At 50.1% G+C, this 16,096-nt stretch overlaps 1 protein-coding gene across 2 annotated transcripts in view; it reads right to left on the minus strand.

The window, feature by feature from the left end:
- Positions 1 to 15,740, minus strand: part of dpp6a (dipeptidyl-peptidase 6a) — a 37,736-nt gene extending 21,996 nt beyond the window's left edge. The window contains exon 1 of one of the 2 annotated variants that reach the window (XM_037279728.1): positions 1,399 to 1,635. In XM_037279728.1, coding sequence (XP_037135623.1) covers positions 1,399 to 1,620 — 222 coding nt within the window. In that variant the 5' untranslated portion in view covers positions 1,621 to 1,635. Of the gene's footprint in view, positions 1 to 1,398; positions 1,636 to 15,585 lie in introns of those variants that run through there. The other variant, XM_037279729.1, reaches the window with a different exon arrangement.
- Positions 15,741 to 16,096: the final 356 nt, after the last annotated feature.

The following is a 16,096-nucleotide window of genomic DNA, read 5'->3' on the forward strand; positions in this document are numbered from 1 at the left end:
GAAAATTTAGCATGGACACGGATCTTCGCTGCCGAGCCTCTAAGAAAAGCGGACGAGTGCCAGCTTAAAGCCGCGTCAAATTAATGGCGGCGTCAAGACGTGTCATCCGGCGGCTGCTCGGACGAGAGCAAGGACAGCGTCTGTCAAATAGCGCCCCTAGGGGTGAAATGGAGCAAGTTATAATGCATTCCGAAGCGGGCGGGCCAACAGACAAATACACCGTTAAGTCCGCGCTAAAGCGGGCACGCTCATCAACGTCGCAGTTAAAACATAAATATTTGATGGCAACGTAAAAGGCTTCTCGTTGAAGGCGGCACAAAGCGGGAGAGCTTTGGCTTGGCGCCGTGCCGCGGACAATTACAAACGTCTCGGAACCGCAACGTTGCTAAACCTTGCCAATGAAGGCATCTTGCGCGGCTGCTCAAGTGAGCGCAACCAATAGAGAGCAAAGCGCTGAACAAAACATTCAACGTGGGTTCATTTCCGCTTGTCTCTCTATTCAAACGGGAAGCCAACTCACGAGGCAAGGCAAACATGAGCCCGGCTGCCGGCTTGGACCCGATTGGGCTTGAGTACAAGAGGCATCAAGTCAGACCTGATTAGGTTCCGAAAAGGGGCCGCGTGGCATCGCTATTCAGGACCGGCCGGCGCTTTGATTGTCCCGCAGGTGGTTGATATCGACTTGCCTTGCCCCTGCTCCTCGGACTTTGAGCCTGGCAGAACCTTTTAAAAGTTCAGGAAGGCTTGCGAGAGGCCTCTCAGGGGCAGACGGATCTGTCGCATTACTTTTTTTCTTGCGCCAGTTCCGCCGCACCACATTTGTCTGACCAAAAAAAAACCCGGACACAGCTGCTCCGGAAACCCAAAGATGCTGCTCCAAAACGCATTTGTTTGACTCGGACTCTGCTGAATGACTCATTTAGATGCGTCCGAGGCCCCCCATTAACGTAGCTTGTTAGTTGGAGTTGAACAAGACAGACGGCGGCTCGCTGACAAAGAGCACAATTGGCTTTGATGCCGCATCACTCACTTTGCTTCACTTTCCTCTCTCGGCGGCCACGGAAAGCAAAACCGCCTTCAACTTCAACTGGCATGTCTTCACATCTTTGCTTCTCATCACGCACGCTCGCCTTTGTGCTCGTCTTCAAACGTGTTATCCAAGCGCAACGCCCTTTCAAGAGGCAGTCAGCGGGTCCGATTGTCGGCGGAGGCGAGCTACGAGCGCGATCGTTGCGACACGTGACTTACTCACGGCGTTTGCAAACATCAAAAAAAATCAGGAGATTGCAAAAAAATGCCGGGAGTAAGTTCCGGCGCGGGCCCATGATTGATTGTGTGGGTGTACCTAATAAAGCGGCCAATGGGCGTGCTCCACATGTGGCCGCATTCGCAACTCACCCTCCAGTATCTCTTGGCTGTCTCCACCCTGGAGGGCTTCCTGCCGAGGCCCAGCGGCGTCGCCAGCGAATGCTCGAACATCATCGTGGCGACGGCGTACACCTTGTCGTCCTTTCCACAGCGCGGAGGTTCTGCCCCGGCGTCCCGCGGGTGCTTCCCTTCTTCAGCCGGCCCCGCCCCGCCCCGGGCTGGGCCATTAGCGCAGGCAGACAAAAACAACATCCGTCCATCCGTCCATCCATCTCCAAACTCCACCCCGCCCTTTCATAAAGGCTAATGGAGCTCGGCCGAGACGGCCTTTTCTACTCCGGGCTGCTCCAGGAGTGCCTCGTAATAAACTGCAACGTGACTTATTGACGACTGGCAAGTGCGGAGGGGAGGTGCGGCGCGGGCGGAGGTAATTCAACACCTGCAAACGAGCCGGCGCAGAGGGAACAATCAGCGCTAAAGTGTTTACGCCGCCATTAGAGCCAGATGACGAGCCTGACCCAAAAAGTCTGGCTCAAAGTGTCCTTTTGGAAATGCACCAGGCGCCATGTTGGTATGTCAACTTTTTGAACCTGTCAAAGAAACCCCCCGTGTGGCAGAACGGTAACCGTGACGACGACCTTGGCCCGGCCCACGCAAAGTGATTAAAAGCATCTCGCGGATTTTCGACATGCCGTGAGCCGATTCAATCCAAGCGGGAGCTCGCACGCAAACGACGTGGGTGTGCAGAGCGACTCTCAATAAGTCGTCGTTGCCGCCGTGAGTCGCCCACTCAAAATCCGAGTTTTGATCACCACAACACAAGCTTGACTTTTTTGAATGCCACGCTGACAAAAAAGGCAGTAATGAATTATCTCTATGCCCATCTCATTTCAATTTGGAAAATTCCACGAGGGACTCTTCCGACACAGGAGCTCCACCTTATTACAATAAAACACACTTTAATCAGAGAAAGCAAAAAAAATAGATAGGATCTTAATCACATGGAAATGACATTTGTTCATTCTTCATCCTGTTGTTGACAGCGGCGGCTTACGCAAGTTGAAGATGGAGACATAAATACGTCAACCTAGAGCGGGCCACGACAGGTTATTAACGATGCTCGGCGTACTATCAAACGACTCGTTTCACTTGCGGAATTTATTTGAGGACCAAAAATTCCCAAAGTCGTTCAATTGCCAGTCTGTGGGAAAATCCCCTTCCTCCAGCCTCAAAAGCCGGATTTGCTCCGAAAGAAAATAACATGAATCATTGATAAGCCTCATCACTCGGCCATCATTCAAACGCCAAAGTGGCCGCACAAGACGCTCACGTGACGCCGCGGCAGGAAAACAAAAATGGACTTCAAGTCACACACATTGGCATCATTCCAAAAGTGGTGGGACGCAAGAGACACAAAGAAGAAAGCAAGCTGCAGTCTAACCATGACATCATCATTTGTGTCACTCTTCTTGTTTTGTTTTCAAAAGCTTATTTTCTCCACTTTTTGGTCGCAAACGTTGGCGGAATACAAAAGCTCTCAACAGGGGCCTGGCAGTATTAGTTGTGGAAGGAGAAAACAACTCTAACGATTCGCTCTCCCACTCACACGGCAACCACTACTGGAGTGGTGGGGGGGGGTGAAGTATCATTTGCTGCGCTGCAGTCGCTTCCCATCTGAGGGTCGTTCCTCACGCGGGCAGCCGGGGCAAGGCGCATTCGTCCCTGCCGCACCGGGATGGAGTGCACGGCCGCCCAACAAATTAAAAAAAAAAACCCGGATCGGCCCGAAACCCACCTCTCCAAAAACAAGCTTTCCGACATTTTCCAAATGAGCCACAAAGTTGATTTTGGAACAACAGAGCATCTGCTCATAAATAATAAGTGGAGCATCAAAAGCTAAAATGCGTGCACGCTCTTGTGTGGAGTGTGTTTCATTTTGCCGAGCCGCAAAAGCCTGGAAAGCGCAGCGGCCGGCAATAAATTTTGCGCTCGTTATCTTGCGCCATCTGTCGCCGCCAGCAGACGGAGCGGGAGGAAAAAGTCAGCATTAAGTCGCCTTACCCTAAGCCGACTTTGAAGCCGCATTCAGAAATTGACCTATGACGGCAAATTAGCTAGATGAAAGCGATGCCATAATGATATTGACACCTTAGAAGTGGCAAAGTAACGCACGCACCTGGTGATTACATCATCTTTGCAGATGGGTCGAACAAATCCAGTATGATCAATTCAAAGCACCCAAAAGAGAGCAAGCAAAACGACTCCAGTTCATCGAAGGGAGCACTAATGCACGAGGCGGAGGGAACATCAAGTCAAAGTCCTTAGCAACCTACTCTTAGAAGGTCACAACACACAAATGCTGGACATCCGTTGCTATGGTGACCTCCATTAGGCAAACTTGTGAGGCTTGAGATTGTGCTTTTCGACAAGGAGCCTTTTGACCGGGCCCGTTGGCGCTTTTACGCCAATAGTTTGCCAGTGTTAAATTTCATGCGCCGCTTTTAGCATCCCCACGAACGCGCGCACACACACAGACACACACGCGAGTCGTAAGGTTTTATGACATGAAGCCCGCGAGTGAGCCCGGATGTAATCTGCTGAGTCAGACAAATGATCGCACCATAATGTGTTGCGAGCGTCAATGTTAGCACAACCAACATTGTCAGCGGCTGTGCTCACAATTTGTTGCTCATTCCGGAGTTAGTACTTAAGGGATATATAAACATAGTAATCCACAAAAAAACGATATCATGATTAGATCATTGAGATGAATGGAGATTCCACTCCCCCTCCTCACCTCAGAGGCGTAGCCAGGAATTTTTCCAGTAGGGGCGCACGCCCACAGGAAAAAAAATCGAACATCACCCACGCCGTTCGCTGATCGCTAAAACAACGTCCGGGAGGCAAACGGTGAATGGATAACATCGCGCACATAGAATAGCGCAAGCACATTCGCGCAAGACCGAAAGAAAAAAACTGCATGAAAATGAAGAATCGAAAAAGCTCGATTTCTTTTCTTTTTCTTTTTTTTTTTTTTTTTCTTTCTTTTCAACCGGGGCGCAGGGAGTCCTAACCGGGGCGCCGCCCCGGCTCGCCCCGGCTTGGCTACGCCTCTGCCTCACCTTATAAAAACCGCAGCAATGACATCATCGGAAACACTGAGCCACTTTTTTTTATTCAATTGAATGGATATTGATCTTTACTTTAAAAGCGTTTGGGCAAAGTTAAGTGCTTGCTTCAAAATAAATAGTCACTAATTCTAAAATGGCTAACGATGCTAACCGTTGGAGCGTTTGGATGGCACCTGCACTGTTTGCTAGCGTCTTCTCGAACAGCTCGAAGGTTGAATTGGGGAACGTCTCCTCTGCATTTTATTTTTGCATTTCCAACAAACCTTTCCTTCCAGTCCTTGAGGAAAAGAAAGCAAAAAAAAAAGAACCCACGTGACTTTCTAGAAAACAGGCATACTTTATTGTTGCCCATCCTGGAGGGAGAATTTTCCATTTGTGCTTTCTCATGGATGGCAATCAGAGAAATACAATTTCCCCTGCGTGTGTGCATGTTATGATATTAAGATGCAACCGTGTGTGTGCGTGTGTGTGTGTGCGTGCGTGTTTATCTGCTGCTCGTTGTCTTAATGCAACGTGCAGCCGCAAAGCCGCAGACTTAGGTGTGACGAGTTGGTTGGCAAAAGTACGTGACGTGAGCTTCACACACACGCGCACACACACACGTATCGCGCCCAGCCCGTGTATGCGTGTCACCGCCAGGTCTGCCTCTGATATCTCCAGAGTCTCATTACCAGTGTGCTGATTGGTCTAGCCCGACACAACAAGATGACTGCAAGAGAAAAAAAAAAAAAAAAGAAAATATATGTTTACTCACTGCGGAGAGTGGAAACAAGAAAATCACACCACCGGGACGACACCTTTGATTGCAAAAGTAAAGATCTAGTTGGACTTTTGTTTTTCTTTTAGCTGTTTTTAGTTGAGCAGCCTAAACGCTACCTGAGGAGCCGTCTAATTAACGAGTGTGAAACGAGAGGTGCTGCGCTGACTTAAAAGAGGAAACTGCAGAGGCTTGGAGCAGAAACAAACAAAAAGGGGAGGGGGAGGTGACTATTTGAACTGAACTCCAAAACCCGGCTTGCTTAAGACCCAAAATGACAGACGGATTCAGTCATGATGTCATTAAAATATTTTTTTTTTTGTCCAAATGCACTCAAGCTATCGTTATGGTATGTGAGCACCTTGACCACACGGGGGCACTATAACACAGACGGTACTGCACTGGCGAGTCAGCTCCTCTCAGCTTCTCAGTACGGCAGTAATGTCGCTCTTTGCAGAGGCGAAAAAATATATACCTGTGAGTCTTGTTGTATTGATAACTTGTGTAATAAGTCATGCTACCACTCGCCGCAGGGGCATATTTGGAGCAGAACTCAAGAAACGGTCTCGCAACAAGATGACCAGAACACGTTGGCTGATCTCCAAAATGACATCAGTCAAAAAGATCTTGGCTGTGCTGCTTGAAAGCAGAGGCTTGAGTCAAAGGGGGTTTTGAAGCTCACTCAACGGGGGGGGGGCGGCCCAGCGGGCAGGCGGGCGGGAGAGCCCTTGATCCCGGTGGGATGGAGCCCTCGTCGGCTCGGCGCCCTCGGCGACTTGGTGGGATGAAAATGTCACCGGCGGCAAGGGGGAAGGCCTCATTACGACACAAAGCGGAGGCCTGACAAGGAGAAACTCTCAAAGCGTGAGGAAAGGCTTTCAAAATGATCCTCACGTGGACTGTCGCAGCTAGGATAAGAAGTCATCCATCCGCCTCCCTTCAAGATTGACAAGGAGGGAACATAACGGAGCGCTTGCATCGATTTCAGCTCAGTCGGGACTTAACGCGCTAACAAAGACCTCGAGCGGCACTAAATGAATCAAGCTCATGTTCAGCTCAAACGCACTGATGATCTGCACAACCAACACCAGCTCGGTGGGGACTCACAGCAGAGACTTTTTTTTTTAGTTGAAACTTTAGATGAACTAAGAACAGAAAAGAATACTAAGATATAAATGTATGTATCGGGTTTTCAAGTTGCTCATTTCAGTGTTGCTTACAGCTCTCCAGCCAATTATGTTTCAGCACCAGGGCTAGCACCCCTCCAACGCTAGTTTCAGAACCACGGATAGCACTGCGGTCAACTTCAGTTCCAGCACAGCGGATAGCACGACAGTAAACTCAAATTTCAGCACTGCGGTTAGCACCATACCAAACTCTAGTTTCAGCACTGCTGATAGCACTACAGCCAAGTTCCGTTTCAGCACCACTGACAGCACCTACGGCTTTCAAAACCACAGACATCTATTTAAGCACCGCAGATAGCACCATACCAAACTCCAGTTTCAGAACCACTGATAGCACCAGCGCCAACCGGTATTTCAGCACCACGGATAGCACCTTGACCAACTCCAGTTTCAGCACCGCTGACAACCCGCTACAGCCGATATGTGCTTCAGCACAGCGGAGAGCGCTCTCGCTGTGTGTTTCAGCACCGCGGACAGCGCCATACCCGATATCATCTCTCTAACCAACTTCAGCTTCAGCACCGCGGACAGCTTAAACAGGCACCGGATGATAAGACGACAGAGGGATTTGACTTCATGCACAGCGTCGCCCACGTGCACGTTTGAAGAGTGGTAACGTCACGGCCGCGTGATTATGAGCCATTATAGTGTAAAGAACCCGCAGCCTCCTTTCCTGCGTTTGAGTGGGGTCTGAGTGAACGTGACGTGACGACTTTACTCGGCATTGCGAACTGTGCGAGTTCCATGCAGAGAGCAACACCGCCACCGTGTGGATTAACTGGTGCAAGAACGCCTCAAAGGCAGTTTTTTTTTTTTTTAACGATCACATATGAGCATCTTTTTTGATGGTAGCTAAAATCATCCTAATTGTTTATCAAAAGAATGGCGGCAATAGAATAGGTGGTCACACATGTCAATTTTTTTTATGAATAAAAGTAACAGAATGTGACATTTGCTACAATAGGTGCAAAAATGTGTTTGTACTTCAAGCTCTGTCTGCTTATGTGCAAAGCATGCTGGGAAAGAAGAGGCTGGCGCAAAGGTGGTCTGTTATAAAACGGCACAAACGCAGACAGCTTCCTAAATGCATTATACCCACGCTGACTCAATTACTCGGCTGCTGCAACACAACAGACCGCTGCAAAGAATATCTTACCGTTCAATTCCCCCCCCCCCCCCCCCTCGCTGTTTATATATAAAAGAAAAGTGTACAGCAGTGTATCCATCCATCACTGACCAACCGGAAAGAAGAATAGTGAGGCAGCAGCATTGAAGTTGGTCTAAATAAGAAAGGCAATATCAAAGTATTTTTCATTTGCTTTTGGGTTAGGTGCGATTGATTGATTGATTGATTCATGACATGATTCCTAGAATGATTGGCGTTGAAACGATTGTCAGCAAAGGAGCAACCGTGACGCATCTTGATGGGCTGTCTGACATGACGTTTTGCAGCTGGCTGACTCGTGTTCCCCGTCTAGGATGCATTCTTCTGCGCCCCTTCAAAGACCAACAGGCCCCCTTGCCAACGGGTCACAACATCTCCTTCATCGATGACATTCTGTGGCTGTACCTAATGAAGTGTCCAGTTGGTGTATTTCAACATGCGCACCCCTCAACATGCAGCATGTTTACCCCCCCCCACCCCCCGCCTCATCCAAATATTTATTTCAGACTGGTTGTGAAGGCAAAAGCGTGGCCGTCAAGAACATTCACATTTGCGAGGGCATCCAACCCATCAGTGATTTATGACGGCTGTGTTCTCATTTCATGCTAGCACGCCTCACGCAGAGCCTCCCAGGAATGACACACACAAACACACACACACACACACACACACACACCATCTTGAGTGCACATGCCTTCAGCGGGCACGCGGAGGCGGCAATCCAAGTGAAAAGCTACGTGTAAACATCGACATAGAGACTCACATATGATATTTCTTTGAATATCCAAATAGCAGCCAACCTAAATGTGCTCTCTAATTTATGATTTTTGTCATTAAATTCTTTTTAAAAATGTGTTGATTCAGCTTTCTTTTTTTCTTATTTTAAATGGATTTTTAAAACGCTCGTGTGTTCTCTCCATTTGATGGAAGTAAAATGATAGTCTCGCCGGAGTAGTGCTTTGCCACAGGCGGTGATATTGCTGCAATATTGAGCCAAGAAAAGCGCTTTGGGGCACCATCAATGTTGACACGAGTCGTACGCCAACGAGCCGAGCGTGTGCAGCGAGAAATGTGAGCGAGCTTTGACCTTGTCAAAAAAAGAAGAAAGCCTGGACGGGAGAGCAAAGAGTAGAAAAAGAAGCTCGGCTGTGTGAGGAGGCAGAGAAGCCATGAATTTTGAGCACCGTGCCACATTTCTCTGATGGGGGCCATTTTTCACCGCGAGTACTATCATAAACCTGCACGCACCTTCAATCCCGCACCGCTCGCTTGGGGGGAGTGGGCGAGGAAGGGGGCGGTGTAATCAATGGGGCCGTATAAAGCGCATATTTGGAAGAGCGAGAAGAAGCCAATTTGCAATAGAGACGTCGAGCTAGCGCATTTCAAAGCGGGATTTAAAAGGCAAGCCGGGCCCGCTTGCTGCTTTTCCCGCTCTGGGCCGTTGGGGTTGGAATGACGGGACGGGGGCCCGACTAAAATGCGCTGACGCTGCCATGCCCGCCCGCTCTCGGACTCCAAATCATCAAGACTTGGTCCTCATCTCTTTGCGGCAGCCAATAACAACTTTGAAGAACGTAGCTCCGCTCGTCGTTGCGGCACTGATTTCATTGTTGTTCCATATGGAGGATAAATACTACACGAGAGTGAGGCTCCTTCCGATGTCTAAATATTGTTGTTCATTCATCCGTCCATTTTCCGAAGCATATCTTTTTGGCAAGTACTTTATGAGTGCATCTTCTCAACGCTGTGATTCATTTGTACTTTAGTTGCCACTTGATTGTCTACGTGCGGATTTACTGCAGTGCTTCGATACTGCACAGCGCATATTACATTTTACGGACGCAATGAACGTATTATTTACGGCTTCATTTCGTGTCGTAAATGTATCAGTTGATGAAGAAAATGCCACTTTTGCGAACGGTACGACTGCTCAACACAAAAACTTTTCATGATGGACAACCGAAGAAGTTGGAGGAGCAAAAGGGGCTGGATCAGCTGACACACACATCAACATTCACGCAGCGAAAAGGCCTCAAATAAGACTACGAAAGCCTCGCACATCTCACTTCTCTCACCTCCGACCACGCGTCAACGCTCTCGCACGGACGAGAGAAGAAAGGACGGCTGGGGAATTAAAAAGAAAAAAAATCCCCTGAGGCTTGATTTGTAGTTTTGACAGCTCAGCGAGATGTCGACAATTCCAACAGTTGATGGAGAGAGAAAGCAGCTGAGATATCGAGTTCAAAAGGACCCAAACGTGCTACAAAAAAGTCTGCTCGGGGCTGTCCAGAAACGTCAAACACGCAACTTCCACCGTTCCGCACAAGTCAGCCACCGGAATCGCGGCGCTTCCCAGAGGATAAAGAATATACGCGTGTCTGGTTGCATGCGGGTGCCGCAAAGAGCAAAGTGCAGCACTCGGTCTCAAGTGAGGAAACACGAGCGGCACTTGGTTCCGCCTCAAAAGCGGCAAAATGGAGAAATTGCGCGCCACTCGGCTGCACAAGTGACACACAGCGTACCGCAACACAACATTGGAGAGCGAGCAAAAGCGCCAAGTCAGCAACGCGGGTCAACACAAAGGCCGCAGGAACAGCGCCGTTCGCTGGACCGGAACGCTGAGTCGTTGGCATTCGACGGCGCCGGCGTAAATCATCGTGTATTGTCTTTCGAGCATCGTACATCAAGAGCGTTTTACTTGACAAGGCCTGACGGGGACTCTTTCAATCAATCGGCCTTAATTGCCTCGATGAAGACGAACGAGCTGCAGTCGCATGGACGCGATCAGTATGCGTGGCGCCGCACAGCCCCACGTTGGTGCTGGCCACTTTGGAGGCGGCCGCGTCTGGCCTGCGCGAGGCAATTAGCTACCAACCACGTCGTCGTAGCTCACTCTTAAAAGAATAATAATAATAATAAAAAAGTTGCCGGTGCAAGAGGCTCGGCTGAGAGGAGCCCCCCCGGGCGTCCCGGCCATAAAACCCGCCAATCCCGGAGCGGGTCAGCGGGCGCCCATCGATCCCATTACGTCACACTCGGATACGTGGGGATCCGTTCGGACTTTGCTCCCTTTCTCCGGCACACGCCGCATTCTTCCACCTCTACCTTTGTGCACCTCGCTGTCTTTCTTTCAAGAAACCTCCAAAGTGGGTCCAAAGATTTGAAAATGAAATCATGCAGCCGCTGACAGTGACACTCGGTATGTGTGAAGGATGTTGAAGTCCCAAAAGCAGCCATTCGTTCATTGCAAGAAGAAAATAAAGCACTTTCAAACCGGGAAAAAATAACTACTGTACATCACTTCAGGCCCAAGACTGCCCAAAGTCAGTAGAAACGAACGCCGCGGCGAGATTTACGCCCTTCCCCCACGCAATTTGCCCTCGTAAATTGCGGCAACCATCTCCCGAGGATCGCAGGGAAGCTGCGGGCAGTGAGAATTTATGTTGCGTTTAAAAAAAAAAAAAAAAAAAAAAAAAGTGCAGTCGCGCATTAAAGTCAACACTAAACGGGTTCCATAAACACTCAAGTATGTGCACAAAAGTATTGGGACGCGTTTTGCATCCAGGAAATGAGATGCAGTTACTCAAAGCGGCCCATCGAGTCACGGCAAGTCTTTTGCTGAGGCAATTTAGCCAAACTCTGCCCGGGAATTGGCTGACAGAGCAGCCAAGAGGAGGCGTGGCCATCTCCGCCTTTTATTTGGCCAAATCCTCACTGCGGACGTAGCGGTGTCCCCTCGGGTTACCAATAAAGGAGGAGACAAAATGAAGAAGAAAAAAAACAGCCCCGGAGGTCCGGGGAGGTAATTCCAACTTATTGGCCGGTTTGACGAGGCGCCGCCGACGCTCGCACTCATCAAGCCCCTCGACGACCTCTGAGGGGGGGGGAAAAATCATGGTGGCTTTGTGTGGCGGGCAACACAAATCTCCGCCATTGTTTCTCGGTTTAGCAATTTGCAGTACTTCAGATTTGACTCCTGTATATTTTTGTCCAAGGTCAGAGCGCTCCACGGCCCGCCGGTTCATCTGGACCGTAGGGCTGGGCCGTGAGCGGTGGGGGTTTTGCCATGCGCAGGCACGCCACGACGGGCGGCCAAATGCAACCCACCGCATCGGCATCAGACGTAACCTTGCTACTGCCGTTCCGCCCATCTGCTCCTCGTCGCCCCGTCCGACAGATAACTGGAGCTCGTCCAACTTTGAAGCGGCGGACGGGAGGAAACAAAACGTGAAACGGAGCCTTTCTGGACAGTCAAGCCGGTCCTTGTTAGCACGGAGTGAGTGATGCCCCCCCCCCACACACACACACACCACTGCCCAAAGATTAGAAGCAGGAGCGACGTGCACGACGGACAAAGCATTGCCACATCCCCTCGGGCCGCTTCCCCCTCCCCCACCAGGAGGCGGCCTCATCGCTCGCCAAGATGAAAACGGAGCGTTGGAGTCTGACGGCCCCGAAGGTGAACGTGGCGTGCGTTCACAAGCAGCTCCTCGCTTTTGCCAGACGCGTGCTCGGCTCGTCGTTTGCCGAGGTCAGCGGTGGCGTCAAATATTTCATTTGCATGGCGCCCGTCGCCTTATCGTTTTATTTGAGCAAGCGATCAGGCGGTGGATAAAGTCGGCGAGGTTCAAATGTCTCCTTGGCCTCGCGGGTGATTGACGCAGGGTCGCCGGCGTCTGCCGTGTTTGCCGACGGCTAATGTGACGCACGGCGCCATAAACAAGGCAAATATTAGGCCAGGGTTGAGCTGGCCGCGTCGATACATCTCATCGACTCTCGACCTCGGCGCCTCTGCCCCGTTTTGAACAACAGAAATGAAAGCCGAGACTTGCCGCGGCCGTGCCAAAGTAACAAATATCAAACATCAATTCTCCCGGTGCAGTGCTCACGTCTTTCGGGGAGAAAAACCGCAAACGTCAGAGATACCTGCTTAGACGTTTTCATCTCCATCCGAAAAATTACAGCAATATCGACGCAATTCATCGAAAGCTTTGCATGAGTCACCGTCATTAGAGCGACATCATCATCATCGTCGTCGTGCAATTTCGCTGTGGGACAACAGCAGCGCAGACGTTCCCGCAGCGGAGCAATGAGCCGCGGCAAACCTGATTAGGGCTCGCCGTAATGGATGAACAAGACGGCCAGACGAGGGGGCGACTCAGGCTGCAAACAACCAGGAAAATGAGCCACAAGCGTAGCCTCGGCTGATCTTAAACTCTATTCTTACGATACCCTGCGCTAAGCTTAAGCATACGTCCACGAGCTAACGCTAACCACCTCGGATCCCAATTCTGCCACTAAGACGCCACCCAAGGGCCGAATCCTGAAAGCCGAGCCACTCCATCTAAGCGCTACACTAAGCACCTAATGTTGCACAGGCGATTGGATTGGAGAGCTAAAGATGCCATCGATGGAGTTGTGGATATTTTCTCCCGGGCCAAACGTTGATGGCGACATCAAAAGCAGCTGGTGATTGATTCACAGCAGACAGTTTCCAAGCCGGGCTGGGCAGATAGTTGGCAAGTGAACTTTAAACTCAGCACGGGAGCATCCGCGTCCAGCTGACAGCGCCTGATGTTTGATTAAGCAGCACATTGACCTTTGCGAGGCGTCGGCGGAGGACTAGTGGGGGGGGTGAGATGCACCCTCACCTGACAGCCTCCGACTTAAAGCCTCTCATTATGTCCAAATTCCATCAATCCGGCCACATTTTCTTGCTCGTTTTGCCGCCGGGGAAAAAAATGGAAATGTCACGCGCGTGCGGATGAGAGGCGCACTTTTGATAAAGATGCAACGACTCGGAGGGGGGGGTTAAGCGAGATGAAAGGAAGCGAGATGATGGCTCGCCGGCGTCTGCGGAAAGACATTCCGAGGCGAGTGGCGGCCAGCCTCTCATCAGCGCTCGCCAATGACAAGGCAAAGGTGAGCGAGCGCCACTCAAGCGTGCATCCATCAAGTGGATCAAACGACTTGCAAGTGTCGCCACAGATCTGGTGCTCTCATTACCATCCAAGCTGAATAGGAGGGCACGCCCTTCCATGCTGGCTGATGAATTGGATTGAAACGCTCCACCATGCTCAACTGAACTTGCGTGATTGTTTTAGCTTTCTTGTCTTTACCGCCACCAAGTGCCGCTGCTAGCCCGCTAGCTTCATTTGCGCACGAAGGAGCGGGCAAGATGAATTCTTTTCTTCAGTTGTGATGCGGCAACAGTCTAAATAAGGCCGGCCGCCTCCCCGCCGTGCGAGCAGATTGGGCCGACGACGTGGCCGGCGAGCATCTGCCCCTCCGGCGGGGGTCTGCAAACGTGCCCATCGCACATTGGTTCCGCTTCACCGAGGCGCTAGCGCAGAGCGCTACGTATTCGGATGGCAGGCTCGCTCCAAAGTAATTAATCCAACAAACGAATCCCTCATTTTCTTTCATCTCTGGCCGCGTGTCACGTAGGCCTTGGCGTGGCTTTTCCCGTCGCCAAATAAGACAATCAAAGCAAGATGACCTTTGGCCGCAAAGAACTTTTGATGAACTCATCAGAGAGCCACTTATGAGTTTAGATCCAGAGAAAAATACGTAATTGTGCAGCGAGAAAAGGTCCACGAGGACTTCAAGAGCCCTCCAATTAATTCAAATGAATCTCCAACATCTATAGGATGATTAAAAATGAATCGGTAACGACGTGCGATTATGGCGGCGAGGAAGCTCCTGCGAACTGATGTGCCTCCAGTATGGCGCAAACGCACGACAACAGGTGCTTGCTCGCCTTCAGCTCGGCGAGCTTTAATGATCTCATTAGACGGCCCAGCCGCTACAACAAAGGGGAGGGAAGGGGGGGGGCTGGCATCTTCTAATGGAGGCATCCAAACACAAGATGGACACGACGGCGAGGCTAATCGAATTCTCCGGCCCGCTCCCCGGAGACCATGTGACAGAGTGCATTGCACGCCGCTCAACCAATCCCACATGGCAGCTTCCAGAGCTTCCTCGGCAAGACGACGCGAGGCCGCTGGTGGTGACAAAGTCATGCGCAAAGTGCTTAGATTGCAACATCAGGGGCAAACACAACATTGTTTATTTCCCGCGTGGGTGATTAAAAAAAGTGCAGCTCAAACAAGCAACAAAGGCACACTTGAAAAGGATAGCTTTTCTCTCCGTTGACCTCAAGTGAGCGAGCGAGCCTGTCTACTCAGCAACAACATCCAAAAAAGCTAACTAGTGATTGACTAACTAGCAAAAGATTTGTTTCTAAGCCTCAAGAAAAGCCAAAACTTGCAATTCAACATGGCTGATTCTCACGAGATGGCCTGGTGAAACCATATTTTGTTGACAATTCTTAAAAAAAAAACTGAGCATCATCTCCGCTTCTCATTCATTCGATGCACAAACAACATGACAAAATAAATCACGACTTTGGTAAGACAGGTTCAAAGTCGGTCGTTACTTTTTCCGGTTTGCTTTCATTTAATCACGCAATCTCCAAATCTGATTAAGCGTCTCCTTGAATGTTTATGGAGCAAAAAACAAATCACACTTCACTAGTGCAAAATGAGGCATCACTCATCAGAAATTGCCCCATGGGCAATTTTGAAGCTTGGAATTCATCACAAAAAAGTGAAATCTGTGATGTGAGCTTGACAACTTGTTAATGCAAGAGAAAAAAGTCAACAGCATTTGCAAAAGAGCAAATATCTATCAATTTCAGCACTGCTGGGTCGGTCAGCAACTAAAGCTACACAGTCATCCAAGCGCAATATTCCTCAAAATCCAAAATTGAAGTATCCACGCACGCACGCGTCCACGCAGCAGGAGAACATCGTAAGCAAAAGAAAGAGCTCATAAAAGAGGACAAAACTTTCTTCAAGTGCAATTCACGTGCAGCGGAAAAGGGCGTTAACCCCCAAAAACAAATTCTCCGTTTCGAACATAAGTCCACGCACGAAACCAAAGCGGGACGAAGCAAAAGCTGAACGACTCACTCACCAGCACGTTGCCTTGCATCTTGGCCGTCTCGATCAGGTTCCTCTCCTTCATTCTGCAATTTGCGTGACTTTGTTTGGCGTGGAAAGCTTCACTCGTCGTGGGGCTCAAGCTCGGCTCGTCTGTGGTCAGTGCGTGCATGCGCGCAGGCGCGTGCGCGCGCGTGCTGATTGGCCAGGCAGCTGCGCGCTCCCCCGCGTAAATACAAAGCAACGCTCGCATACGGGGGGGATCAAGTAACGTGATTTAGGGGGGAGAGAGTATTGCGCGCGCACGATGGCTTGCAGAGTCATTTCCACCGCTCCTCACATTACGGCAGCAAAGCTCTCTTTTCTATTCAGGCAAAAACGAAGCTTCACTTCAAAATTAGCACTAAGATGCCACCAGATGGTGCCAAAGCACCATTTTGATGTCTGACCTGGTCTTGGCCCGAGCACAAAACGAGTCCTTGGTTTTCCAGTACTTTTTCCAGGCACAAAAACCGAAGCGAGTCCACTCCAAAGAAATGAAACCG

The sequence above is a fragment of the Syngnathus acus genome, chromosome 20 (assembly GCF_901709675.1).
Source record: "Syngnathus acus chromosome 20, fSynAcu1.2, whole genome shotgun sequence".
Classification (NCBI taxonomy): Eukaryota; Metazoa; Chordata; class Actinopteri; order Syngnathiformes; family Syngnathidae; genus Syngnathus; species Syngnathus acus.